At 42.5% G+C, this 27,793-nt stretch overlaps 1 protein-coding gene across 1 annotated transcript in view; it reads right to left on the reverse strand.

The window, feature by feature from the left end:
- Positions 1-93: 93 nt before the first annotated feature.
- The window catches only part of RNF130 (ring finger protein 130), a gene marked incomplete at its 5' end in the record, with an annotated part of 54,801 nt that continues 27,101 nt past the window's right edge, over positions 94-27,793 (reverse strand). Inside the window, 4 exons of the mRNA XM_018081033.2 lie at positions 94-6,861; positions 18,184-18,379; positions 19,416-19,512; positions 26,343-26,425. Coding sequence (XP_017936522.2) covers positions 6,752-6,861; positions 18,184-18,379; positions 19,416-19,512; positions 26,343-26,425 — 486 coding nt within the window. The remainder of the gene's footprint in view (positions 6,862-18,183; positions 18,380-19,415; positions 19,513-26,342; positions 26,426-27,793) is intronic.

Consider the following 27,793-nt stretch of genomic DNA (forward strand, 5'->3'; position numbering starts at 1 on the left):
AAGATAGATATATAAGAAATACTGGAGGGATTGCAGTCACTGGGCAATGCGCTCATCCTCCTGTGTTTTCAAAGACACCAAACTCAAACTCCATATTTTTTAAACTGCTTTTTATTGAAATGTAGTACATTAGCAAACCCTAACTAGTCAGTATACACTATTAACATATCAGCATATACCACGTAACTACAATACAGTGTTATACTTACATCAAAACACATCAACAAGTTCTGCTGCTGGCAAGCTACACTTTCAAAAGGGCTGGAGAGCTCTGACAGTCGGGAGGGCACTGCTTCACCCGCCGTGCCCATGTCCCCACAGCACCCCCAGGCCCCTGGTAGCTGCTGGAGTGTTTAGGTTACCTGGTCACACCGGTGTGACCCACCTTGCAGCAAGCCAGTTGAAACAGACTTTTCCTTTTACACACAAATTGTTTTTTGTTGTTGTTGTTGTTGTTTGCTGCAGTCTCCTGTGCCCAAAGGCTGGGGTGTCCCTTCTCTGCTGAGATAAAACAATCCTGTTTTGATGGATTCAGTGCATAGTTAGCCATGGCCTCGAGCAAGTGATCCTGGACAGGCGTGGTCATACAGAGAAGCTTTTAGTATTTAACAGCTACTTGCAAATTGCAGCAGGGCTGACGGGACAAGCAGAAGAGCGATGCTACCACTCAGTTTGCTCCAAAAGGTTATTCCCCTTTATAGGAGCAGTGTGACAGGTCTTACCAGTGCTGGGAGGTAAGCCTAGACATACAGGCTGGGAAAAGTCTACCTGCTGATGTGGTGGCAACTGAGAAGGCTTCTTGTTCATGTAGCACCTTCCAGCAAAAGCAGAAAGCAACATGCTGGGATGTTGCCTTGCTGGGACTGCACAAATGGGCAAACAGGAGCTTTGCTTTAACAGCCCCAAACACTCCATTAAACATTCTGGCTTTACAGCAGCAAAGAACAAGTTTACTTTCAAGCCCAGACTTTCCTGTGCTGGAGCATGGGAGGGTTGCTGAGCTGCTGAGCTGGTTTCTGTACCATCCTCCTTCCCAGTGCAGCCCAGGTCTGTGGGAAGGTTGCGGGCAGATACAGCCCTTACCGCCCGAGACAACCTGAGTGTGTTACAGACACAGGCACTGGGCAGGGGAAGGGGGAATCCAGAGCAAATCTGGTGGTCCAGGCCTTAGCACAGCCCAGCAGATCTGCTCTGCTGGGAATTAATGGCTCCTGTCCCTCCAAGGGGTTTGGGCAGCTGAAGGTCAAATCACAGCCAAGTGAAAATGAGCCCTGGAGCATGTGGGAAGCAGCAGAAAAAAAAAAAAGGCAAACAGCACAGCAAATGCACACAGCTGAGCTCAGGGAAAATAAAAAGCTCCTGGATCATGAGGGGCTTGTAGATGGATGTAGAGAAAGGAATAGCCCAGCAGAAGTGAGGGAGCTTTCACATGCATGTCCTGTTGATTTTTGCGCTGCAAAACCCCATTCCCAGCTGTATGACACTAGCTCATGTTACACCTCAGCCTGGCATTGAAATCACTCTAAATAGCTTCAACTTTCAATAAAACACTATGTACTTCTTACTTTGCAGGAATATTAATACTTAATTATTAACTCTTTAGGAAAGGGCCTATTTTTGGGCAACATCTTATACCACAGGGGCCCTCAAACCCAGGGACCCTGGACATTATTGCCATAAAAAAGAATAAATATTCAGATGTTATTGCACAACCTACACATCCATCTCTGTTCATGTGGGCATCTCCATGAGGTTACTGGGTGGAGGAGTGAAAGGATGCTCCATGTAGGGATCCACAGAACGAGCATCCCACAAGGACAGCCCAAATCCCACAGAGCCTGCTTTGGCCAAGAACAACCCACCAGGAACCTCTGTGCTCCCACAGACCGTGATGCTGGTTTGGAGCAATGAATCCCCTCTGAGGGGCTGGCTGGCATGGTGATGGCACAGTGATGTGATGGCACAGTGATGAAGAAGATGCTGGAGAACAGGTGGACGGCAGTGCCTGAGCAATGGGGACATTTACCTGGCTCTCCAGAGGAGGAGGAAGCAGGTAGTAATTGATGGAGTGGGATAGCAGAGATTAATTGGGGAGAATTAAGAATGTTTGGGAATGTTGCAGGCTTCTAAAAAGAGTAGGGTAATGAAAGGATCAAACCACTGACAGACAACAAGGTGTTGATTAGTGCTGCTTTGCAAAGGCTCATGCAAGTGGATTTATTCTCCCTAAAGCACTTTACAAGCACCAAGTAAACCTGCCAGGCCCCTGTGAGGTTGGGGCTTTGACCAACAGCTCAGGACATCACCAACTGGGGGTTACAGAGCACCATGGCTCTGCACCAGGAGCAAAATCCCATCTGCAGCCCTGCTCTTGACGCATCCCACAAAGAGGGGGTAGGGAGTACTGCTTTTTCTCTTAATTATTTCAAAACCATTGAAAACAAAGCATAAATGAGCACCAATGTACAGATGTACACTCTACCTTCCCCTGATTTCCCCCCAATCAGCTTAATTGGAGCATCTTTCCCTCCCTCCCTCCCTCCCCTGCTCAGCGGTTTCCACCGAGTGTGCCAGAGCTCAGGCTGCCCTGAGCAGTGCCCTGTGGTGCAGCAAGTCTAGCAGGGAAAGGAAAAAGTGAAGAAATCTTTAAATATAACAACACATATGCAAGCTGTCATGGCACATCATGCACTCTTCTGCACTGCTCAGACTGGAAAATTAGGTCAAGTATGGCTGTGTAACAAGGGGTGAAAAAGGAGCAAAAGCTTCACTTGGGAAGTTGAAGGTGTTTCCTGAGGTCCCTGCCCTGAGTCCTCCTGCCCTTCTCTCCCCACCCTGCAGGGCTGGCAGCACCCTGTGGCTCTTTCATTTGCCCCACTGTGCCTCAGCTTGTGAGCTATTTTCTATGCTGTAGAAAACAAACTACTATTAGCTAAGCAAAATGCCAAATATTTTTAATAATTAAGTCAACTCACTTGCCAGTAATCAGGCTGCAGAGCTGCCTGAACTTCAGCTCAACCCTGGTGCCTTCATCCTTCAGCTCACGACCTGATTGTGGCATTACCTCAAACCTAAATTGGACTGAACAAGTTCTGAAGCCTCAGTGTGACCCATGCTTCCTGAAGAATTTCCTCTGCTCTCCAGTACCTGGTAATAAGCTCTTGGCTCTCCCAAGCCTTTGCACTATTTTACATGAGTGTGTTTAAAGAAAACAGAAGATGTGTAAAAGTCTCATAACATAGTCCTAAACACATTTATTGAACTCTTTTTGGTCTTTCTTTGGCTAATGTAGGATACTTGGCTATTCCTATAGCATCCTATAGGTGCCAGGGCAAGCATCCTAGAGCAAGGGGACAGTGCAGATCCCAACACAGGAGCTCACTGGAGAGAGCAATTGTGAGGGTCTTTAGGTAAATTTTAACATGCTTCAAGTTTAATATTTAATGCTGTATTATAGGTAAATAGCACACTTACAGTCTGGGTTTTTTTTTTTTACTGGCAATTATCCTCTAAGAACACAAGCAAATCTTGATTTCACAAATGTCTTATGGGAACATGCAAAACTTTCATAGAACAAGAGGCCAGGAAAGAGAAGGTGAAGTGCTGGGGTTTAAATAGTTGGGGGAAACACTTGGAGATAAAAGCTTTTTTTAATATGTAGAAGTCATAAAATGAATGTTGCTGTTGAAAAGCACTTTTTTTTTAACCTTAAAAACGATTTTTCCAAGTTACTGGCACTTACAGTCCTTGGTAGATTGCTGTTATGTTTTACTTCTGTGAAATGACTCAAACCACACACAGCACCACTGCAGCAGAACAAGAACAACGATGCTCACCAAGCTTTTTTTATATACTGATTAATATTAAAAGGAAAACCTCAAACTTACCAGCAAAGCCCAGAAAAAAATCACCCATGTTGCTGTGGTGCCTCCTCCCCATGCTAAATATGACTAAGTGGGAGAACGTCTGCTACAGCACGTAGGGATCAATTGCTTGAACAAGCTTTTAATTTTTCCACTGTTGCAAGATTTTCCAAATCCAGGATGCCAATTATAAACATCAGCTCCCTTATCCAAGATGCTACAGCACAAATCCACTTTTACATCACTATGCCAGACCCTGATCTCCACAGAGGCAAACCTGCCCTCCCCCCCGCTTAAAACCAAGATGTTCAGTTGGAAATAAGGAAATTTAACAAAATACAAATGACATTATTTATTACTTTGTCTTTGGGGGCTTTGTGCTTTCTAGCTTTTAAATTTAATTTCCATGCCTTTTCTAGCTTTTCTGTATATCCTGGCACGGATCCTGTATATCCCTGCGAACGGGCTCAGTTGGAGCTCAGAAACCATCAGTTCTGGTTTTGTGCCGAACCTGTGCCCTGGTGCTGCTCCTGGTGGCCTTGGGGGAAATCCCTGTGCCAGGCTGAGACAGCCCCTACGAGAAGGATTTGTGTGGAGGATCAGCACCCCATACAAGAGGCTGTCCTACCCAAACCCCTCTGTGCACATGCAGAGACACCCAGACATTTTTGCATTCAACCAGGAACAGCCAGGTGTCTGTGGGTTTATTGTGACCCTGACTGCCCACCACAGATAAAAACAAGCCCTATAACATCCTTGAGAGCTGGTGATTTTTCTCTCAGGCATTTGTTTTTGGAAGGTGCCCGCTCTCACGTGTTCACCTGCTGTGATCCCGCAGATGTAATTACGAAAACAGGGGTTGCTCAATCGGCCCCTCTGCCGCCCCCGAGCCCTGTACGGGCCTGAGCACAGCTCAGCCAGGCCGGGTTGGGGAGCTCTGCCTGGGCTTGTCTGTCAGGAGCTGTGTCACTGCCCCTCTTGCACATCTGCCAGCAGAGGAAGGATCCTGACCACGACCTGCTGCTGCTCAAGCCACTGCTGGTACTTTCTGTGACCTTCACTTTTGCTTCGCAGGAGAAAGTGGGTGTCAAAATTGTGCTCTTAAGAAGTCTGGGGCTTCAGCACATTTCTGGAGTGAGCTGAATGACAATAAAAGTGCATTTGGTAAATATAAATGTGGGTATTATGAGAAAAACCTCCCTACACTTCACACCACCCACTCTTGAATTATCAGATTAAATAAAGCTGACGCACAGCAACAAAAGTCAAAGGAAGCTCAGCAAAGAGGATCATTTCCTCATTTTACAGAGCTGGGTTTTTCTTTTTTCTCTTAAACATCCATGTTAAAGACACAGCTGAACCACACCTCAGAAAAGGATATATGTTAAGCAGACTGCTATACAATTAAAAACATTATAAAGGAGGGGAAATTCCCCTGCTTGTAGCAAAAGCAGGTGAAATTAAAGCACGGCAGAGTATGTCTTACCTTTCTTTTTGGCTTAATTGATTTCTCAAGATTCCTATACAGAGGGTGAAACTGTGTTTCATATTACAAGGACACAAAATGCATTTCTACACCTACAGTAACTTAGACTGCAATGGAGAAAAATCCAAACATTCATTAACAGCTATGCATTGTCTGGTAGGAAAAGGTGGAGCAGAAGCGCTCGCTCCTCCACGTCGGCTCTTTTGAGGAACGCCGTGGATGACTTAGCTCCAGAGGTTACACTCGCTCTCCATTTCTGCATTGTTCTCTCAGGAGCTTGCAAACCATATCCATTTCCCCACCACTTTTGTCACATGCTGGTAAAAATTGATTTTTCCTGCAGCGTGTCAAAGCAGTAGCTGCTTTCCTTTCTTCTCCTGCTTTCTGCATTCCCGTTATTGATGTCAGTGGGAAAGGGCACAGCTCAGAGAATGCGTTTGTTAAATAACTGTTGCAGATCTCAACGGGAGAATGGGATAAGAAGCTTACCTCTTTTCTTCTCTGTGTAATGCCAACATGCTGGCTTTTAAAAAACCTCAGTGAAAAATTCGGTGGATTTTTTTACCCCCCACCCCCCCCAAAAAAAAAGTTAAGTGAGAAAGAAAGCTAATTCGATTCCTGCATATTTCAAAAAGTCTAATGGTTATCAGGTAGATCAAGTGCTGGTTCTGTGAACGTCCTCTCTACAGAAAGAGACTCACTTGACTTGAGCACACGGAAGGACCAAAAGTATATTCTGTGTACACCATTTTTCTCCTGCTTCAATCAAACTGGAGAAAAAAAAAAACCAAGCACCAAGTTCCTTGAAATCTTTCTGCAAACGCAGGTCCTCTCTGCAGCTTGAACGTCAGACTGGCTCGCCACTGTCCGGGGTTAGGTGGGTTGTAGGAAACTCAATGCACTTATAAAGGTCCCTCTCAGAAGGGGCTATTTCACAGTAAGGTTATGGATTGACCAAGATATACGAGTGCTTTTACCAGTCACTGGCCATCTCCTCTACAACCAGTTCCCTTTCTGACATTGCCCAACCACGTGGACAATTAAACAACTGGAAACAGCAGACGCCTGTGTTAAGAGATGCATTTGCAGTACAACACAAACTCTTAGGACCACCGTAAAACCTCTTCTGCGTCGCCGCGGCTGGACCGACACAGCTCCCCATGCTGTTACTCAGCAACTTCCATCAGACAACCTTGCTTGCACGCAACTCTTTGTCAGCTCAGAGATGCCACCTCAGAAACCACCACAGCTGGTCTTCGTCTGTGCAATCGAGAAGGCGGGTTCGTGTTCTGGAAAAAGCAGCTCTTCTTCAGACAAAGGAGATCCATGGAAAGAGTACACAACAATAGGAATGAGAAATGAAAAAAACGGAAAAAGGGCCAGGAAGGAGCATGGATTCCTTTCAGGTTTTGTTCTCGTCATACATGTCCAAGGCAGGCTCGATGGTTGAGAACTCGCTCTCGTAGACCAGGCTTCGAGGGGACAGAGAGTTACGATGGAAGAAGTGACTGCCTGCAAGAGGTAGAACAAAACCACATTAGGAACACACACAAACAACATAAGAACTGAGTAAAGCATCCTCATACCCAGGTGCTGGCTGCAAACACAGTACACAAGGAAAAAATAGCCACCCTTTAATGCAAACCAGTAACAACTATATGAAATATTTCACCTCTGTTCACCTCTGTTCATCTGATCCCCTGACAATTCAAAGCAACTGCTTTCCATATGCATGAACAGGCCCACCTCAAATGGCTCTTTCAGATAAAACAGGTCAAGTCTGAGCAAGGCTGGGGCAGGCTGGAGTTTTGCACTTGGTGCTGGCTGTTGATTTACAGCCTTGTAAAGCAGGGATGTGCTTCCTTGGGAAACCCAGAAACCTTCAGTTGACACTGAAGCGCTGTGCCGTGCACCAGCACAGAGCACTCCAGCACAGGGTTGAAAGGAATGGGCAGGCTGGGAGAGGGGTTCCCCAAGGATCATCCCATCAGTGCTGCTGAAAGCCTGACCCCCTCCAGAGCTCTGCAACCTTCATCCACCCAGCTCATCTTCTAGAAAAAGGCACCTACGTATTTCCTTACACTTAAACAAAAGGATACCCAACCCTCTTCTCCAACGTTGGTGATACCCAAACCAAGCACCAAGCAGCTGTTGATAAAAGTGGGGAATGGAATTCCATTTTTTTCCTTGGTGGCCTGGTGTTCCCGTGGCTCTCTGAACCCACAGACGTGTTTTGCAAGAAGCTCAGCCCTCCTGCTACACAAACGGTTCTCTGAAAGTATCTATCAGATCAGGCCCTTGGCCAAAGCATTTCATTACCTGGCTTCTCAATCCCAGGAGGGAATAGCTGGGAGCTGCTTAGATTACAATACACCAGGCAGCTACATGAGCCAAACTGGAGGCAACTGAAAAGCTTCCAAGTTCCCCAAGAAGGCACTCAGCAAACCAAGGTGCCTCCAGTTTCAGGCATCAGTGAGGCAAGATCCTCAGGGGATTGCAGTTTTAGCCCTGGCGGATCTTAGGAGCTTAAATCCCCCTTTCTTTGCCAAATTTTGAGCCTAGCCTACGCCATTCTGAAAATAAAGAGTTTACAGAAGATATGAGAAAGGAAGAATTCAGTTGTTATTGTCCAAAACACCTTTTCTCCTTCCCCAAAAGACACAGATGCAAAAACCTCAAAAAGTAAGTCCTTATTATGATTAAAAATGAAAAACTAGAGTTATAATCAAATGTGTATGATTGTGTAAAAGCAAAAGCGAAGATGAATTTTGCACTTATCAAAGCAGAGGAATCACAGCAGCACTGGCTGGGAGAGCCAGGGACTCTGTAGATGGACTCCATGAAAACTTCAGCATGCTGTGCCAGCAAGCTGCCATCTGGGTCTGCAGCAAACTCCTTCCTGAGCTGCACAGAGATTGTGTGCCCAGGCCAAATCCTTGCTCAAAACAGCAAGAAACTGGAGCTGGGCAATGGATCTGCTGCTCTTTTACCACCAAAAGCCAGTTCACACACTCGCTCCAAAATTCGCAAGGAGAAGTTCTCATAAGCAAATTAATTTATTTCTGATCTCGTTGTTAACTGAAACAAAGTGAAATTAGTAGTTACACTGCATAGGACTGAATCGTTCACTCTGCCAGGAGCACATATCCAGGTTTCAAATAAATAAATAAACAAATATAAATAAATAAGGGTTGAGTATTTGAGGGAACATAAACTTGGAACTAAAACTTTCCAGATGATCATAGTCGGACTCCAACAACTGGACTTGATGATCTTAGAGGTCTTTTCCAACCTCAATGATTCTATAATTTAAACAAAAAAACCCAAACCTGCTTTGAAATTATACCAGATAAAACTGATTTCAAGATTGTGTTATGGGTCAGGATAATTTAATTTTTGACGAGTGAGTCTCAGCTTGCAGTTGAAATAAGCCTTGGATATTGGATGTTTCACCTCCCTTTCCTCCACCTGCTGCAATGCTACACACAACCAATCCTCAAACAAACCAAAGCGGTTTCTAAAAGCTTGGTGTTGCTTTTGTTTTTATTACACAGAAATCAAACATGGGTTTGGAAGCAGACGGCCCAGGCCATCATCTCCTCTGTGCACCCAGACTTCCACTCCAGGAGACTCGAGGGAGAGATTTAATCAACAGGCTGAGAGGTCATCTGACAACAAATATTTTACATTAATCTGGAAATAGGCAGCGTATATCTCACACTTCTAAAATTCTTTACTGTGATGTTTTTGTCCTTGGCAGAAGAAAAGTAAGCCACCCACTCCCAGGGAGGCTGCATGTTTCCATGCAGATAGACATCTCTTGGCTTCCATACCACTTCTGGGACACATTGCTCCTTCTTTTCCTAAATGTCTCCTCTCTCATGCAGTGCAGCCCACCCAGGGCTGAGGATCCAGCTGCTGCCTCGGTGTTTTCCAGCACTCAATCTTCAGGTGTTCCATTAACCAGGTCGGGACCACTGCCCACAGCCCACGGCTGGAGCAGCAGAGTCAGCAGGGCACAGTGACCCAGCCACGCTCCTCTTAATGCAGAAAATTGCTAATGTTTGTTTAAAAATGTGGCATCGGTCCAGCTGATAAATTTACCGAATAAATGTATTTTAAGGACAAGTACAAACATCCGCAGTTCCAAATTCAGCTCATGAGTCTGTTCTTCCTATTTTGCACTTACTAAGAAAGATCAACATTTACTCCTTAGGTATGGAAAACAAATGGGAAGGCTGCATGCAGTTTTGATACAAGAAAATGAATCCTTCAGTGCTCTCTGCCACTGTTCTTCATTATACACTTTAAAAGAACTTTTCCTATTACTTGCATTGAGCCTGAAAATAATCATATTACCCTGGAATTGATCTTTATACCTATCAAAGGATGCCACAGAACTGGGCACAATACCAAGGCCAAAAATTCAAGAGACACAGCACTGCAGGTGCATCAGGACTAAGCATCACCTGGTGTTCCCTTTCCATCTGAAAGTATTTTAATGCCCTTAGTCATTAATCAGGGCCATCTTCTGCCACAAGCTGCAGTCCCTCCACAGCTCCTCTGGCATGACGGCTTCTTACTCTGGGAATCTGATCAGAGCACTCCCTGTCTCAGACGATCTGTTTTAAACACCCTCTCAGTTAAGGAACAACAGAGTGGGATTATTCATAAAGCACTGTTTCCTTGAAGCCAGCTTATCAGGAAAACTGTGACATGGTTGCCATCGTGGAGACATGGTGGGATGACTGCCACAACTGGAGCGCTGCCATGGATGGCTGAAAGCTCTTCAGAAGGGATAGGCAAGGAGAGGCATTGGGGTAGCCCTGTGCCTTAGGGATTTGATTGTCTGGAGTTTAATGATGGTGGGGGTCGAGTGTTTACGGGTAAGAACTGGAAAAAGGCCAACGGGGCAGATGGAAATGGTCAGTGACCTGCTAACACCTCTCAGACACGCACAAGTCTATGGGGCCAGATGGGATCCATCCAAGGGCACTGAGGGAGCTGGTGGAAGTGCTCATTGAGCCACTTTCCATCATTTACCAGCAGTCCCAGTAAACTGGGGAGGTCCCAGCTGACTGGAGGTTTAGCAAAAATCCCCTCTACAGGAAGGGCTGGAAGAGAGATCTGGGGAACTACAGCCTGACCTTGGTGCCAGGGAAGGTCATGGGACAGCTCATGCTGAGTGTGATCACACAGCACGTACAGGGCAACCAGGGGCTCAGGCCCAGCCAGCACAGGTTTAGGAAAGGCAGGTCCTGCTTGATTAACCTGGTCTGCTTCTACGATAAGGTAATGAGTTTAGTGGATGAGGGGAAGGCTGTGGATGTGTCTACCTCCACTTTGGTAAAGCCTTTGACACTGTGTCCCACAGCATTGTCCTGGAGAAACTGGCTTGGACAGGTACACTCTTCACTGGGTTAAGAACTGGCTGGATGCCTGGGCTCAGAAAGTGGTGGGGAATGGAATTAAACCCAGTTGGTGACAAGTCACTGGTGTTCCCCCAGGCTCAGTACTGGGGCCAGTCCTGTTTAACGTCTTTAGGGATGATCTGGACGAGGTGACTGAGTGCACTCTCAGTATGTCTGCAGGTGACACCAGGGTGGATGTGAGTGCTGATCTGCTGGAGGGCAGGAAGGCTCCACAGAGGGATCTGGACAGGCTGGATCTAGGCATTTAAAGGACATATTTAGTGGTGGGTTTGGCAATGCTGGGTTAATGGCTGCACTTGATCACCTTAGAGGGGTTTTCCAACCTAAGTGATTCTATGAAAAACTTTGGGAATTTCCTTCTTGTGCCTATCCAGAGTAAAAAAAAAAATCGAGTCCATCTTTGAACACATTTATTTCATTAACAGACAGTCATAGCTCACCTGATCTAGAAGTAACCTAGCAGAAATTGTCTATGTTTTTATTCACATACTTTGTTGAGACAATTGTTAGAGACTCAAAAAAAAATTATAAAAGATGGTGCTGAATTATTTAAATCTCTATGTGAATCTCCCTCTATGGAGGGAGATTCACTAAAAAGTCCTGTCAGCCTTTCCATTCCAAATATCACTCAACTTCTCCTTCTGCTGCTGTTCTGTAGAAGAAACAAGAACTGGAGCTGTTGTGGTGCCTTTTGCAGGTGGGTCATGACTCTGCTCAGGCTGTCTCTGCACATCCCTCCCAACAGCACTAAATAGCACTTAAGGAATTTTTTTCAGGAGACAAGCACAAACTTATCAGTTCTACTATTGCTGTTGAGAGATGGGTGAAAAAAACATATAGCCTGTAACATAAATCATGCTCTAACCACATTCCCCCATTTTTGGCAACAACACTCAGTTGACACACACTGTACTTTAAAAGCAGACAGTCCTCAGACACAGTGTGTTTGAAGCTTTTTTCTTTCCATGAGGAAGTCCAATGGGGTTTTCCAGTCTTTCAAAAGGCACTTACTGCTCTATTGATTGTTTTCGTATTTCTTTCAGAATTTCACAAGGACACACTGAAGAAGAATTCTATTAAATGCACTGAAGCTATCACACATTTCATTTCTTATTATAAAAGATGCCTTCTCAGCTGAAGTCTGATGGACAAATAAGAATTAAGAAACAATTTTAATGCAGCATCTGGCTGTGTTCCTAACTTCTAAAAGTGCCTATACATAAAAATAAAATTAAATTAAATCCCCTGGTTCCCAGTACATAAAAAAATTAAACCTTACAGTAAAATTGCTTCTCTCTAATTAATTTAGAAAGCATTCTGTTTCGAATGTCTACATCTTGATCCCAGAACAACAAAACCAACCAAACACAGAATAGGCTTTAACTTCTGTCAATTACTTTTTCCTTCCTGACTTGTTACCTTCATCTACCTATCTGATTAAACTCAAGCATTAACATTTGGCTGGGACTCAGACCCGCGTGTTTTAACTGACTGTTGTGAAATTACTCACACTCTGCTTGCATAAGTCAACTTGTGTGAAACAGCCGGAGTGAGGACAGCGAGGAGAGATGTTTTCCCTCTGCCTCCTCACCAGTAAAGAAGCCATGGCAAGAAGGGACATGCTTACATAGAGTTTCTACATCAAATGATTTGAATTTGAATCAAAACTAACCCATCTAGCCCTGAAAAGACGTCTCACATACGACAGCGGGGGAAACGCAATGTTTCCATTTGTTATTAGGAAGGAAGAAGCGGTTTAGAGCAGCTTCACTTTTATCAAAAAGAAGGGTGGGGTGAAAGTAAAAGACAGAAAAGGTTTATGATCTGTATTTTGAGACAACAGCATTGCAAACCTTCAGCAATGCCTGACCTCAAGGCAAAAATTATACTGCCGTGCTCCGAGTGCGACACGGGAGCATTACAGGAGGAAAAACTGAGAAAATGTTCCTATTTCAAATTAATTCTCAGCTGGAGTCAAGGTAAGTCCGTTATATGGACTCACACAAGAATGCTTGGCCCAGCTTTTTTTCCCCTAATAAGTTGGTATGGAATGATTGCTACTAATACTTGTTAGTCACTTCAGTGGTGGGTGGCATCATAACGACGGCACTGCATGAGATTTCCACTCCTGTGTCCCAAAACAAATGGAGAATAATAGAGAACTGCAATGATGAAATCATTCAAAGGGAATAAAGCACCTTGTAAAATTTACAAAATCCTCTCAGACTTGAGTACTAACACAGAAAGCCCAAGAAGAATGAAGTTCTCACAGAGTAAGATTTCGTAATTAAAGTTTTTTTTTTTATTTCTTCACTTTTTCCTTAATACAAAGCTTTGGCATCAGCAAATTTTATGAAAAAATAGAATGTACTAAATAATTGCTTGTGCTGCATGATCGATAAATGATGCATAAAAATAGGTGTCTCTCTCCGAGGCAATCGGCCGGAAAGCGTTTCTTCAATACCATTCTGCTCTGCGGGGCAGAAAAAAAAAGGAACACAATATTTATGTTAAAGTTAATACTGCCAATACTAAAAAAAAATAAAAATAAAAAAAATTTTAAAAAATCCTGTAAAAGTAAGCTAGTGAAAAGTGACCAATTATACAAGGCCAGAGCTTTAAGAGAGGTCTGTATTTGTCACGTCAGGACAGCCAGAGGTCTGAGCACTTCTAAGCTTTCGAGGACACTTCATCTACTGAAAACTTTCTCTAAGTGGTGCTATCCAATATCTGGGTTTTTTGGGCTGAAACCCACAGTTATACAGTAATTTCTGACTGTTCCCTAAGCAGGAAGGCAAAATGTGCTGCTTCTGTTCCTTTCAAACACCGCCTAAATCTTTTAACAGTAATACTGAAAGGATATTTTGAGACCAAGAGAAAGCAGCTGGTTCCTTATTCTCTTGTCACTGAGACAATGTTTACTTTTATCACAACTATTTAAAAAATGCACCTGTGTATATATACATATACACAAACATACATATACACAGTTAAATATGTATATACTCACAACACCAGAACTATTGGTCTAAATAAATATCTTTAAGCTGAGGGAAGGACATAGGAAAAAAAGGAACAGGATATGGTTTTAGGTGAGTTTTAAAGGAGAATATTTGGCACCTTTTACATGCATCAGCATATTACATGAACTCATTCTTGATGCTGCTGTTTTCTGATAAGAAAAACTCCTCTGCTTCCTCCTGAAATGCTACCATAACAAAGGCAGGGTATGCCAGCATTGCTTTTTATATGGAGAGCAGCATAAAAAGCAGATATGCTGTTATGACATTTAATAAAAATTGCAGTGAGAAGGAGCTACCATATATCTGGCACGATATTCAGCACAGAAAATGCTTTGTCTGGCACTTGGGAACACAAGGTGTCAATGAAACAATAAATCTGAGCATTAGCGCCATTTCAAACTGTCTAAAATGAGTAGCCAAACACAGCAGCACTTGTGGAGGCTGCTCAGATCCCAAAGGATTCAGATGAAGCTGAGCTGAGGTTAAAGGCTACAGCAAGGTACCTCATTTACCCATATAAGTGATTTTTGACAGCTCTGGTTTCTGTGGTTGTGAGTTTCCTTAAATCTACCTCAAGTATACACTCGTATGAGCTCGCATTTCAATTCCTATCACTCGGGAAAGGTGCTCTCCTGGTATCACCACACCCTTTGTGAAAACACTTTGCTGGAGGCCCAACCTCTCTTGCCAGTGTGAAGCAGCTTGTCCTTCCAGTACAAACAGACCCAGATCCCACTGAGCAAAAGGCAACCACGAGTTGCAAGGCAAGGCAGGAATGCAGCTGCTATCGGTGCCCACATCTGGATGACACCACAAGGGCTGCAGCTCCTGCTCCTCCTCCCCCCTAATGACGTGCAAATGCCCGGAAATGCAGACATTCCCGTTTTACAGCTCCTCTTGCTCCATGCCTTCCCAAGCTACTCTTCTGGGCAGATGAACTATGTTCAGCTGCAGCTTTGTTGCCAAGTTGCTGATTGAGGGATGCAACTTCAAGATTTTGACAAATGGGGGAAAAAAATAATAATCAGGAGACTTGATAGGGCTATTTGAAGTTCTAAAACTTTTCTTCATGGAGCCTTTTTTGAATCAGCATGTGAAAAGAGGAGGAAAGGAAGATTTGCAACTTAGTGGTAAAGATCCCTGATGACCAATGCTATGGTCCCTCCTGAAGATGATTAGCTTGTGACTGTCTAAAATTTTACATTGGAGACTATTAGACATGTTTACATCTTACTGAGAAGGACACCTTATACTTTCCAAATAGCAATAAAAGTGAAAAACCTCCTTCCTTCTCTTATCTCAAGCAAAAAAAAGGAAGAAAATTATCTTTATAAAGCTACATTTCCAGGCTGCACAGCAGACTGCCTTTGGATCTCACCCCACTTCTGGTAGAGAGATCAACACATTAATGGAAACTCAGCTGCATCAAGATGTTCAGAGATAAAGAAAGATGTTGACACTTTGCCTTCCCAAGTAAATAAATAAATTATGATTAAACATATATCATGAGCTCAGATATTCCGTACATCTACATGAGAATAGCTAGATGTACCTAGATAATAGATCTGTAGAATAGATTTATACTTGCCCACACACAGAACTATAAAAAAGAGACTGAAAGGCATGTGCTAGGGTAATTTCTTGTCCACCTTGTCTGAAGGGAGGCTGGGGGGTTCTGTATAAATTAAGAAAGCAGGGAAGCAAGTATCTCTTCATTTAAAAGAGAAGAAACAGTACTGCATTCATTGCTTTCATCTCTCCCTCTCCTAAGAGCAAAAAGGTAGTTTTCTGTTTAAACACTTTGTTTTTTCTTAGCTGAGAGTGTGCCAACTAGGAATACAGATTTTTTTTTTAATATGAATTTGACTATAAAATTGAGGTCAAAACTGTCAAAGGTAACTGCTGGTAGTTTTTTTGGCTCTGCCAGGTGCATTTTGAACATGGGAATTTAATAGCAGACATCTAATGTTTACCTAGACCACTGATCAAAAACTGAACATAAAATATTCTCTATTTCCCCCGTTTCAGGTCTCCACTTAGCAAGGAGATTTCCTCAGACAATCCAGCTAAATATAAATTAAGAGGGCCTCTGGATGTTACCCTGAAACCTACAGTTAACAGACATACTTGCATTTCAGAAAAGCAGGAAAGGAATTTGATTCCTTGACAGCTGTGTTTTTCCCCTTCTCTATTCCCTTGGTATGTATCCCCAATGTTGTCCATGACAAACACCCACCAGAAATACACAGAAACATCTGAATATTTACTTACTCATTAGCATTCAAGCTAGCTGTGGCTTTGATGATCATGTAGCAGAGTGTAAGGGCACTGAGGAGGCCAAAACTGGCAATAATAAACCATTCTTCTGTTGACAAAGGAAAGGGAGGAAATCACTCGTGGGAGAAGGCTTATGTCAAAGCGATGCCAATATTCCCCTCAAACACCACTGGTGGAAGGCAAGAGGCTTCTAAGCCATGACTGGCCCCAGGAGGTGAAGCAGAAGGAGGTTAAGCCACAGAGTTACTGACGGGAGAAGGCTAGCAAAGAAGAAGTGGAGAGAGGTGCAGAAAAAAAGCATGGCACAACATTTCCTGGCTGAGCCCAAGGGTTAGTGATAAAGAAAGATTACTTAACAATGTAAAGTGAAATGTGGGATCAAGGAAAAACGTAAGGAAAACTCTGTCCACCCCCCAAAGTCAGAAACACTGTCAGGGTTGGGTTAGATTTGGTGAGATGTGGCTCTTCACGTAAGCACATCCAGTGTACTGTCACACTTCAGTTGTGTCTTTGACCCCTCCCTCCCAAATAAATGTTATAGTGTTACTTAAAACCCAACAAACCCCAGGACAGTTTGCCCAACGGTAAAACATAACTAGAATTTTCTATTTAATAGACAGAAATACACATGGAAAAATAACTTCAGACATTAGTGTAGACATACAGACCCCTTAACAAGATAAAACATAGTATAAAGAAGTCTATTACAAAGAATGTTCACTATTCAGAGTTCTCCCTCCTCCAAATCAATTTGGCATATAGTAACAGTTTGGAATACAAACACTGTTGTCGAATATGGCTTTTGGTGTAACTCTCATGCATCAAAGAATGCATGTGTCATCCATAAAACCCAAACATTTCAACAGCCCTTTCTGAAGCTTTATTTTATAAACATTGTCAGAATGAACTGTTGCTGATTATTTCTTGTTTTACCCTGGCATCCCATCTGTGCACGAGCAGCACTACAGTTGGGAACAGACGGTAAAAACACCTTCTGTAAAACCAATTAGTGAAAAGTGAAAACTACAGAGGTTTCCCACCCGTGACAAGGGAGCAGCACAGCAACAGATCTGCTCTCGTTCAATAGAGCTGAGTGCAAGGTGAACCAAAGGTCAGACACTGGATGGCAAAGTGACTTAGCAGCTTTGTAGAGAATCTAGACTTCGTATGTGGATTTTCCCTTCTCAGATCAGGACATTTCTACATACAGACTACCTTTTTCATAAGATGAGATTTTTCTAAATGAGACATTTACTTTACTACAGCATCTAAAGAAACACCCAAATGGAGTGCATCAGTCACAACAGTGTCACCAAGTTCAAAATCTAGATCATAGATGCACGTAAGCAAAATACAAGGAGAAAATTAGACTGTTGTACATGTGCACGGATTCTATTTTTGCAATTCAGCCAGCAAACAACCATTCATGCATCAAGTTGAGACTGTACAGCATATGGAAAAATGATGCAATTCTACACATACTGTATTCATTATAGTGCTTTTGCACATTAAAAACCCTAGGTAAAATCCAGTGAGTGGAAATTTTCCATGCTGCTCTTATGGACAAGAGCTTGCAAGCAGCGCAGGAACAGTTTTCTGATGTTATAAAACACTTGGACAATACTCAAATGTCGGTACATCAAACGCTTTTTTTAATTCACAAATTTTGTAAGAAAAAACACCTGCTAAGTGACGTCAGAGTTCCAGTAGCAATGTTCTCAGGGGAAAAAATGTCTGCAGAAATAGTAATCAGCTAAAATATTTATATTTGTGTGAATTATTGCTTGTAATGTATTCCGAAAGGATAAATAATGGTTTTGGCAACCCAGACTCTTGTCCTGGTTACCAAATTCAGGAAGGTTATTTCGGTGCCATTTTAGTTCATCCAGGGCTCTTCACATGCAGATCTAAATGGATATACCATTAATAATGGAAGTGTTGGCACTGTCTTACCTAGAGTTATTGGTTTCAATAAGGAGCATATGCCTCTTGCAGAGACACCGAGGTCACCTTTGTCCCTGCGGGGACATCCATCACCACGGCCCTGCAGCACAGAGCTCCAGGAAGCCAGGGAAGGGCACTGGGAGCCAGAGGGAACTTACTTGTCACTGCGATGTTGATCTCCCCTGACCTCGGTGTCAGCTCTCCGTCCTGTGGCAGCTGGGACATCCCGGAGGTGCGCAGGGGCTCCAGGCTGAGGGAGCTGTCGGTGGCGAAGTGGACGCGCCGGCTGGTCGGCTGCCCCTGGGTGAGCCTCTCCATGTCAAAGGCTACGTTGTCTGTGCATGGCACGTTTGGCTGGGGGGAAAAACCCGACTCCACATTACCAGGGGGAACATTCTGCACTTAGTAAACCTATAAATTAAGTAGAACCACACACACGCACGCTTTTTCAGCCGCTGTGGCTGTCCCTGAGGTCGCACGGGAGAGAAACACGAGTTAATAACTTCTACCTTAAAGAGGTGGAGGAAGAAGCAGAAAAAAAGGATAAAGATTCAAGGAAGGGACTCAAAAGGATTAAGATTCAAGGAAGGGACTCAAAAGGATTAAGATTCAAGGAAGGGACTCAAACACACTTGTTTCACAGCCTGTGCCTGTCTGGTTTACCACAGTGAGCCATGACAACGTATTCTGAATTCTACCGTGTCCTCTTCTAAAAACCCAGGTATGTCATTAATTGCAAAAACTGATCACTCACAATGTAAGTGCAACTATTTCTTAGAAATTTGCAACTGACACAGCTAAAAATGGAGGCCTGATTATTCTCACTGGCTTGATTCAAAAGCCACTTTAGACAGTCTCTCCATATGTTCTCTCTTCCTTCTGAAAAGAGCATCACTTCCACTTGAGGATTTTTTCCCCATATGGGAAAGATTAAAAAAATCCTCTTTGAAGTTTTTCACTGCTATCCCTTCATGAACTGGTCAACAAAAGCAGTCCTCAGGGATCCCAGAAGCCACTCAGCTAAGGTGTGACTTTTAATGTACAAACAAATTTAAGACTGCCTACAGCTGACCACAAAACCAAGAGATTTACAGAGTAAATTTAACAAGGAAGGATTCAAAGGAGTTGAGAAAAGGGAAGATTTTAGAGAAACTAGAAGAATTCCAGTAGATAAGAAATTGTTCTAAATACAAATACAACAATATATTCTCAACAAGCAACTAAGGAAAGGAAGAACAACAAATCAGCAGTGAAGAAATTAGTAAAAAACCTCAAACACTTTCTGAGTAAGGATGCTGTAACACCATTCCCTCTCTCTCCCTTACAATTATTCCTCCTGTTCTGGGTCTCAGACATGAGAGGAAGAGGAGCTCGCAGTAGATCCACTTACCACAATTCCCAGTGCCTTCAAAATGTTCAGTTTACACATTGGACATGTACAGTGCTCACTGAGCCATGGATCCACACAGACTTTGTGGAACACGTGCCTAGAAGAACAGAGAGGGCACATACATAGTTTGTAAACAATTCAATTGTATACAATGAGAACTACTCCAACAAAATTTTGAATAACTGTGTTTCTAAATAAGCCAGCAGAACAAATTTTAGAATTGCCAATATTCTGTGCTGATTGCAATAATTAAAAAAAAAAAAATCAAAACCTCTTGCTTGCTTTCACCACCCTTTACTAATGGTTCAACTAGGAAGAAACACTTTAAAGCAAGATTTTTAAAATTACTTTTCACCCTTTATTGTGAATATACACAGGGGTAGAAGAATTAGGGTCATACCATTTCCATCACAATCTTGTGTAAAGTCTCATCTCAGTTTTGATGTAGAACCTGACCATAAATTGGGTAGGAAGAACATAGATCCACCAGCAGTCAATTTTATTCACGAGTCAGTGGAACCAACCCAAACACGCTTATGTTTGACTTTGAAAGGGCTTTTATAATTATCACATCAAAGTAAAAAGAAGGCTTTTCCTGCAATCAGTATTTCTTGATATCAAGAAGGAAAACATGTCCATCATCATATGATAGTCATTAAAAAAAATCTTTCAAAGATGGAAAGGCAGACAGGACTTGTACTTGCAGAACAGGGAACTGCAACAGACAACAGTGTGACTTGCCACCTACACTGCATACAAAATCTTAGTCACACACCTGAATATGAATGTAACAGTGTTGGGATTGATAGAAACCAATATATCAAGGAAGGACCATGCAGAGACCAAAACAACACATCTAAATTAAAGGAAGTAAAGGAAATGCCCTCCTAGCTTTTCAGAAGGCAAAGAACTTTTCAGAGCATATTCATGGTAGAAGTGGGTATCACTAGACTTTCTACACAATATAGCTTTAGCAAGTACTCTTAATAACCTAGTCTGAATCACTGCCTGTGATAATTCCTGTGATCAGATCCCAGATCTTTAATTTCCAGCGGCACTGACTGCAGAGCAAGAAGCCAGTCAGAGCAGGCACACCGGAACACGACAGACTGGGGACCATGACAAAGATCAGCAATTACAAGGGTTGCTTAGTCAGTGAAGAGCTGCGCTCTGGAACCAGCAGGCGAGGGGGCAGGGGCAGAACGAGGAGTTCTTGCCATCTATTTGAGGCAGCAGTGTGGTCTGTAAGAGGTCAGGAGTGCCCCCAAGGCAGCATAAAGTTAATATACCCTCTGTCCCCTCCTTTCTCGGGTTATGCTTTGCTGCTCTGTGCCTCAGTAAGCTCGTCATGGTGTCTGGAACTTCTTTGCCACCCAGCCCTTGGGATTTTAAAAGCAGAGACCAAATGAGGCATGTTACCAGATAATTCTCTCTGAAATCTCTGGAAAGAGACCTGAGAGAAAGAACCTCCTGAAACTGTCAACAAACATGGAAAAAGACAGTCTGTAATTATGTTCTGTCTATGGCTACTCAGACTAATGGAGGGACTAAAGAACATGAACATTATCAGGTTCCAGGCAGCTACAGTTCTATGTCCTATCTGTACTAAGTAAAGATGCACAGATTTCGAGTGTAAAATAGTCAACAGAAGATGGACAGGGAGCAAAAGAACTTTGCTTATCTATAGCTTAGATAATGCAGGAACAGAAAGTTGCAGAATATCTCAGCTAGTCTAGTCCCTTGGTTGGCCTGTGTCCTCTAGCAAGATGGAAATCATAAAACCCAGGATATGTACAGTGCCTTCTGTTCAAGTAATTACCCAAAAGAGACTCACTTCTATTACTATTAAGTCTTATTGCATTCCCTTTATTACTTGTAAAACTACAGGAAACAATGTTTAGAAACCCTGGGTGACAGAAAATGGTTTGAAACCTTCTGAAACATATAGAGATGTTATTTTTCTGTGTTTGGCAAATTATGACTTTTATTTGCTTATGTTTTCTTGTAAGTCTCTGGAGTCTGTTTTTTAAAGTAGAACAGACCTGAAAATCTAATATTTTGGAAAAGAGCAGACATCAAGACTCCACAGAAGTATGAAAACAGCTTTATTATATTGTTATCAGCTAATCAGTGCTGTAGAAGCACTCAGATCAAGTGATGCAGGCAACTGATAGGAATGCCAACATGCATCTACTAAATATTATGAGTTATTTTAAAAAGTCATTAGCAGTTTGATATATATACATATATATATACACACATAGTTCAATTGTTTTTGTGACCTCCTAATTCTTGGCTTTTAGTCCCTAAATCTTCGAGGATGTTTATTAATGTGTTTCAAAGAAGTGCAGTTCTCCATAGGTTATTAATTTAGATGAACATGGCTCTGCTTACTACTTACAGAGTTTCTCTACTCTTTAAAAAGTTTGCTGATAGCATCACTGTGGCTCAGGCTTTGTCTGGATTTCTCTGCTTGCAAGAGTTAAAAAGCAGTTATACAGAAATGAAGACAGTAAACAAGAATTATCTTAAAAACTCAGCCTCACAAAGTAAGCCCTTGCAATTTCTGTTATCATAAACCTCTGCCTTCCTATTTCTGTCATTTGTTTCCCAAGACCATAAATCTGAGGAGCTCCTAGCGAGTTGCTCTTGGTCACAGCAGCTGATGATGTTCCCTCAGGAGTTACACACTGGGGAGTGAAGTGTGACACAGCTTCTGCTGCTTCTCCAGCCCCAGGGCTGAAAGGAGCTCAGCCAGCAGCCAGGCTGGGAGCACTGACTGAGTCTCCCACACAGGCAGGACTCCAGACAGGTGACCTGCAGGTATTTTTCCACTCTGTCAGCACACCCAGTCCAATTGCCCTCCAGCTTGTCATGAACACTGTAACTCCAACTCCTGTACATCACAGCTCCTTTGCAGCACTTCCCAGGGAAAAAGTGAGCTGGGAAAGCTCTTTTGGTGGTGTGATGGCTCCAAATTCGCATGTCACATCAGGACAAGGGTTTGAATGACTGCTGTTTCCCAAGAGCTCACCACAATTCCCTGCCCTCAGTGCAGTATCCCACCAAAGGGATCTTTGCTGCTGCAAAGTGGCATCTTTGGCTACTACTGCCCTCATCCTAGGGGTCCAAACCTCACAGCAGGGAGCATACAGCTCCAGGACAGGAACACAGCTGAGGAGGGAAGTCTGGTCTGCTGCAGAGGGAAGGAAGGTGCCAGGTGTACCTCCAGGCAGGCAATGCCAGGGTAGAGCTGCCTCCATGCTTCCCACAAATACAGAGTATTGCTGGGGGAAGAGAGAGACTGTCCTTGCAAGCAGGTAGCAGACAAAGTGGGGATTGTGCAGAGGCATTGCAGAAAGCAGAAAGGATGCCATCAAGATACTGTGTTAATCTGGTCTCAAAAAGAAGAAGGCAGCTATTTGCAGCAGCATAGAATCAAACACATGAAAATCTAAAAATCTGGCTTAGTCACTTTTGTCACTTTCCTCCTTCTTGCCAAGTACAGGAATTAAGAATTTGGCTCAAAACCCATTTATTTTAACATATTCACTACTCCTTTAATTGCTCTCCTACCTTGTCAATTCCTTCCTTCCCAGGCCATCTTTCTGCCCTTTCCAATGTCACACTCTGCTTTTCTCTAACCTGTCACTTTGCTCTCCCCTTCCCTTATCTCTCACTAGTCCTTCACACTACCCCCTCCTGATCACTTTTCACCTGGTGCCTGCTCAGCTCCTGTGTGATGGTAGAATAAAATTATCTGAATAAAGAAAGCTGTCCATGAGGTTTGTATTTTGCTATGTCTGACATTTGCTTCCTCTACTTATTTTTAACTTACATAATGACATTCATAAAAGACACATTCCTCAAGCTTTTAAGCCTAAAACAGATGGCTGCCTTGTCCCTCTGTGCACTAAAACTGTAGGAATGTCCATAGGCTGCTGGTATTGAACAATTACTCTCTCTGAAGTAAAAAATGAACAACTGCAAACAGTGCAGTTGAATTTCTACACCTTTCACTTTAGTTTACTTTTAAATCGGTTATAATTTCCCACATTCCACAAAGCTTTACAGCCCAAATATGGTGTTTCACTACAGAATTTAAGGTGCAACTTTCTCAGCTGCTGGCAGATTTTGCCTGCTGTGTCTGTCCAGACCAGACCCCTCTACTGAGGGACAGAGTGACAGACCACACCTAACTGCAGAGAACAATTGTGGTACCAAAGGGAAAGGCTACTTTTAAATTGATGAAAGCAGGAAGGATGTCACATGTCAGTGATTCCTACTGTCTAACGATTATAGCTTCCTCAACAGGCACAGTATGAAAAATGTCCAGCCTTTCATTTCTTCCTCTTGGTTGAGTCATTTTCTCCATGGTTTTCTTGCAATTTATCTTCTCATCTGGCTTAAGAGACTCTCTCGTAGTTTTCTTTCATTGCCTGTCTGCTGGTTTGTTTTATTTCTAAACTAACATTGCATGTTGCAATAAATTGGAGGGTGAAGTATGAGGGAGTAGAAAGGGATTAAACCTCCAAAACCAAGATTTTGGGAGAAGTGTCTCAGGTGCTGAAGACTGAAAAGTCTTACATGGAATCTAAAATTTATGGGGCTCATCTGTGCATGTACTAGTTGGCTTTTCATCTACAAATAGAAAAAATGTCTTGTGGAAAGCATCCATCTCGCTTTTTGTGCCTAGCCTAGATGGCTTTGCATTCAACTTAAAGCTGAGCTGCAGCACATGAAAAGTGAGATTTAAAAAAGGAGTAGAAAGTGAACATAAAAGTTGTCATACAGCCTTCGGCAGGAATGTAACCTGAGCCTTCACTGACCTCACGTTCTTGTGAAAAGCAGAACAGAAAGGGATCTACACAAGAGCCTTGATCTCTCCTTTACATGGGAGACTGCACTGGGGGAGGTTGTGCTGAGGTGGCAACCAGGTGCACCTTCATCTGGCTCCCTGAAGCAGCTGTAACTACCCCTGAGGGCAGGGAGCTTCCTGCTTGCAGGACTGCAGCTCCCGAGGGTGTCTGAAGGAAAAGGACTTTTTCTTCTTTTTTTTTTAATTGGAAAAACCCCCCAAACCAATGATCACCTTATTTTAAATGGTCTGTATCTTATCTCTGAACACCAGCAAGACACCCCTTGGACAAGGGCAGTTGTTTAACTAAGGAAGTTGGCTTTTAATCCCAACTCTGCCTTGTGCTCAGTGGGAGAAGATGATTTTTCTACCAGGAGAAGACTCATTCTCTCTTCAGTGGAAAGGACCTACCCCTGCCCTCTGTTCAGCACCAAGAGAAAGGCACAGAGGAGTGGGACTTGAGAACTTTCATTCCACATCACTGAACCTCACAGCACCACCCTGAACCACACAAGTGAAGCTTTCTTAGGAGGTAGTTTAATCACACAATCAGTAGTCCAAAGCTGGTGTGCAGTTTCCAGAAGTTCCTCCCCTGATTTCTAAATAATCTTCTGCATAACATCAAAGACCAGGGCTTCATTCACATATACAAGATTCACTTGAGATTACAATAAATGATGTAACTCTCTGGAATTACTTAACACTTGGGAGTACATTTGTTAGGGCAAGAGCACATCATCTTGAGTAAAAATGACTGAATTGTAAAAACGAAACGCCAACACATCCACACGACCAAAAGCTCCCAAATCTTTACAATTTAAGACCAAGCTCTTCTATTCCCAAATATTTTCATGAGAGTTTCTGAACAATCATTTGTAGGGTATATTAACAAAAACAACATTGAAAATCTAATCCAGGTCATTGTTTCCCACAGTCCAAGAGGTAAAGAACATAGAGAAAAGCAAATTGAAAACTGAATTAGACCTTTGGCTTCAGAAGTAGAACACACACATATTTTGATCAGTAAGATATAAAATAATACTGTTTTCCTTTCATGATGATAGAAATACATGAAGCATTGGAAGACAAATATCCCAGCTATTCAGAACAGCCTGCAGGAGGATTTAGGAGACCAATAATGAGCTCTTATGTGCTGCTGCCTGACTGAAGATCGACTCCAACACACGACTTTGTTGGTTCTGTCATGCAGAACCATTTATATACCAAGCACAGGCCAAATTACTGGATCTTGCTGCATATATGCAACATAACTTACACGTGGCTTTTGTGCCTGGAGATAAGGAGAAAACTTTGCATTTCAGAATACAAGGGAAAGATGTCCTTGGTAATGCTTAAGGCTACCAAAATGTACTGATTCACCAAAATCAATCACCAGGTAGAAAAATATTTAAAAGCATCTCTCAAAGAGCAAATATCCCAAAACAACTCAAGAATGGAATGGAAACAAACTGAAAACCTGTAAAAACCTGTCAAGAGAATGTCATAAAAGGAGGAGGAAGTTGTGATATTTTAAGAACTAATGCAGAATAATCAACAAGTACAAATCTTCAAGCACAAGCCAAGATGACACTGCACTGGAGAGACCAAAGACAGATGACAGCACGGTGGTTGACTGATGACAGAGGAGGTATGAAGGTTGCAAAGGCTGCATTCCCATTCCCTGCAGTTTGAGAGCCCAGCAGCCAGTGTTGCACATCTACTGTGCAAAATGCTGCAGTTGTACCTCAGTCATTATACTGAAGTTTTTGAGTCTGCCCACCACTTGGTCCTTAAACCTGCACCCCCACCTCACTGCAACCTCAACAGTTCCACTGCCAATATGCCCAAATTGCCCATCTTCAATATCATTCTGTTTAATGTCCACAGTCATAACAGTGCCAGCACCCACCTTCACACCTTCTGGCATCACAGTCTAAACCAAAGTGTTATTAGGAGTGGAAACATCCAACAAATGTGTTTGTAAATTACAATGCACCCATTACATGAAATGAAGCAAAGGAGCATCAAGAGAAAACAGTTTCCAAACAAAGCAACTTTGACTATCTTACTTGCATGGCAAAATGCGAACAACATCGTTCTGCTTGTAACTCTCAATGCAGACAGCACAATGATCAAAGTCTGGGTCTGTTTCCTAAAATGAATAGAATGAAAATTCAAGTCAAGAGTTGAGCCTATGACAAATGTCAAAGTAGTTGTGACTGGTAAATGAACTGCATTGTGCCAAGTGGCTGTTACTAAGATACAAAACCAATGACTGGGTTGTTATATTCCAACATGACTTGAGCATGAAAAGTATCTCATTTATACAAAACTCTCCCCTCATCTGGAGCTGGTAAATGATCATTTGAAACATTAGCTAAGGCCTAAGATGATTCTAATGTTCTGTGACATCAATATACAGCGGTGATTTTCCTAGATTTCCTTTTTTACTTCCAACTTGGAGCTAAAACTTCTATTTTATTAAGGGTTTTTTGTTTGTTTGTTTTGGCAGGATAAAAATCCTGTGATACACTTTTATAGCCAGAGTTAGCACGTTTTACTTATTGCAGAGTAGTCCCACACTTGTGTCTGCTGCTTACTTGCAGAATTATCATCATTCTTGTCCAGACATGAATATGAGGATCACTTACTGACTGGTTCCTCTTCTTTTTTCCCCCCAGAATTTATAACTTTTAAAAAATTATATTTCTAAATACAAGAATTTAAAATTTCAACTGAAAAGGGGTGACTTCATTTGGATGTAGTTATGGCATCAGCAATACATATTTTTAATCTTTGGGCCTGTGACACAAAACAGGCTGTGCCTTCTCTTAGTTCAACTTCATTATACTTTTCAGTGCCAACAAGCTACAAGCAAGACACCAAGTCAGGGACCACAGCAAGACCAAGGCACTGCTGGTCAGCACCAGTCAGGGATGCACACAGAAAATCCCAGTGGCTGCTTTGGGAAAGGACAGGTTTTTCCTACTCTGTTCACCCGCATGTGCTGTCTGCACTGCAACCTACATATCACTTGCCACTTTTTTATTTATGTCAAGACAACAGCATCTTTTAACCAAGAAAAGATCTCCTTATCTATATGTTTTTCCATACCCACAGAAAAGATTTAGTGCAACAGGCTGTCTTGAAATAAAACTATATAGAGAGGGAGGAAGAACAGAAGGACACTTTTTCTGCCTTCTCTCTGGAAGCAAATTTTCCTATCACTTCCTAATCTTCCACTGCTGAGGGTGTTGATAAGAAAGATAAAAAGGAATCACAATAAAAAAGCCCAAGGAAATAATATTTTAAAAATCAAATCAAAAACCTCCCATGTAGCCTCCAACAAATATATGGGAGTTTTGTTTCTTTCAAAATTAAAGATCAAAAATTAAGCAAGATTAAGTTACTATTTTTTCCTTTCAGAATCAAAGACAAAGCAGTACTGCTCATAAAAATGGGAAACATTTAGGACTTAAGACATACATTTTAGTTTGTATACTGGCAAGAAATATTCTTG

This window comes from Manacus vitellinus, unplaced genomic scaffold, assembly GCF_001715985.3.
Source record: "Manacus vitellinus isolate BGI_N305 unplaced genomic scaffold, ASM171598v3 scaffold_51_pilon, whole genome shotgun sequence".
Lineage (NCBI taxonomy): Eukaryota > Metazoa > Chordata > Aves > Passeriformes > Pipridae > Manacus > Manacus vitellinus.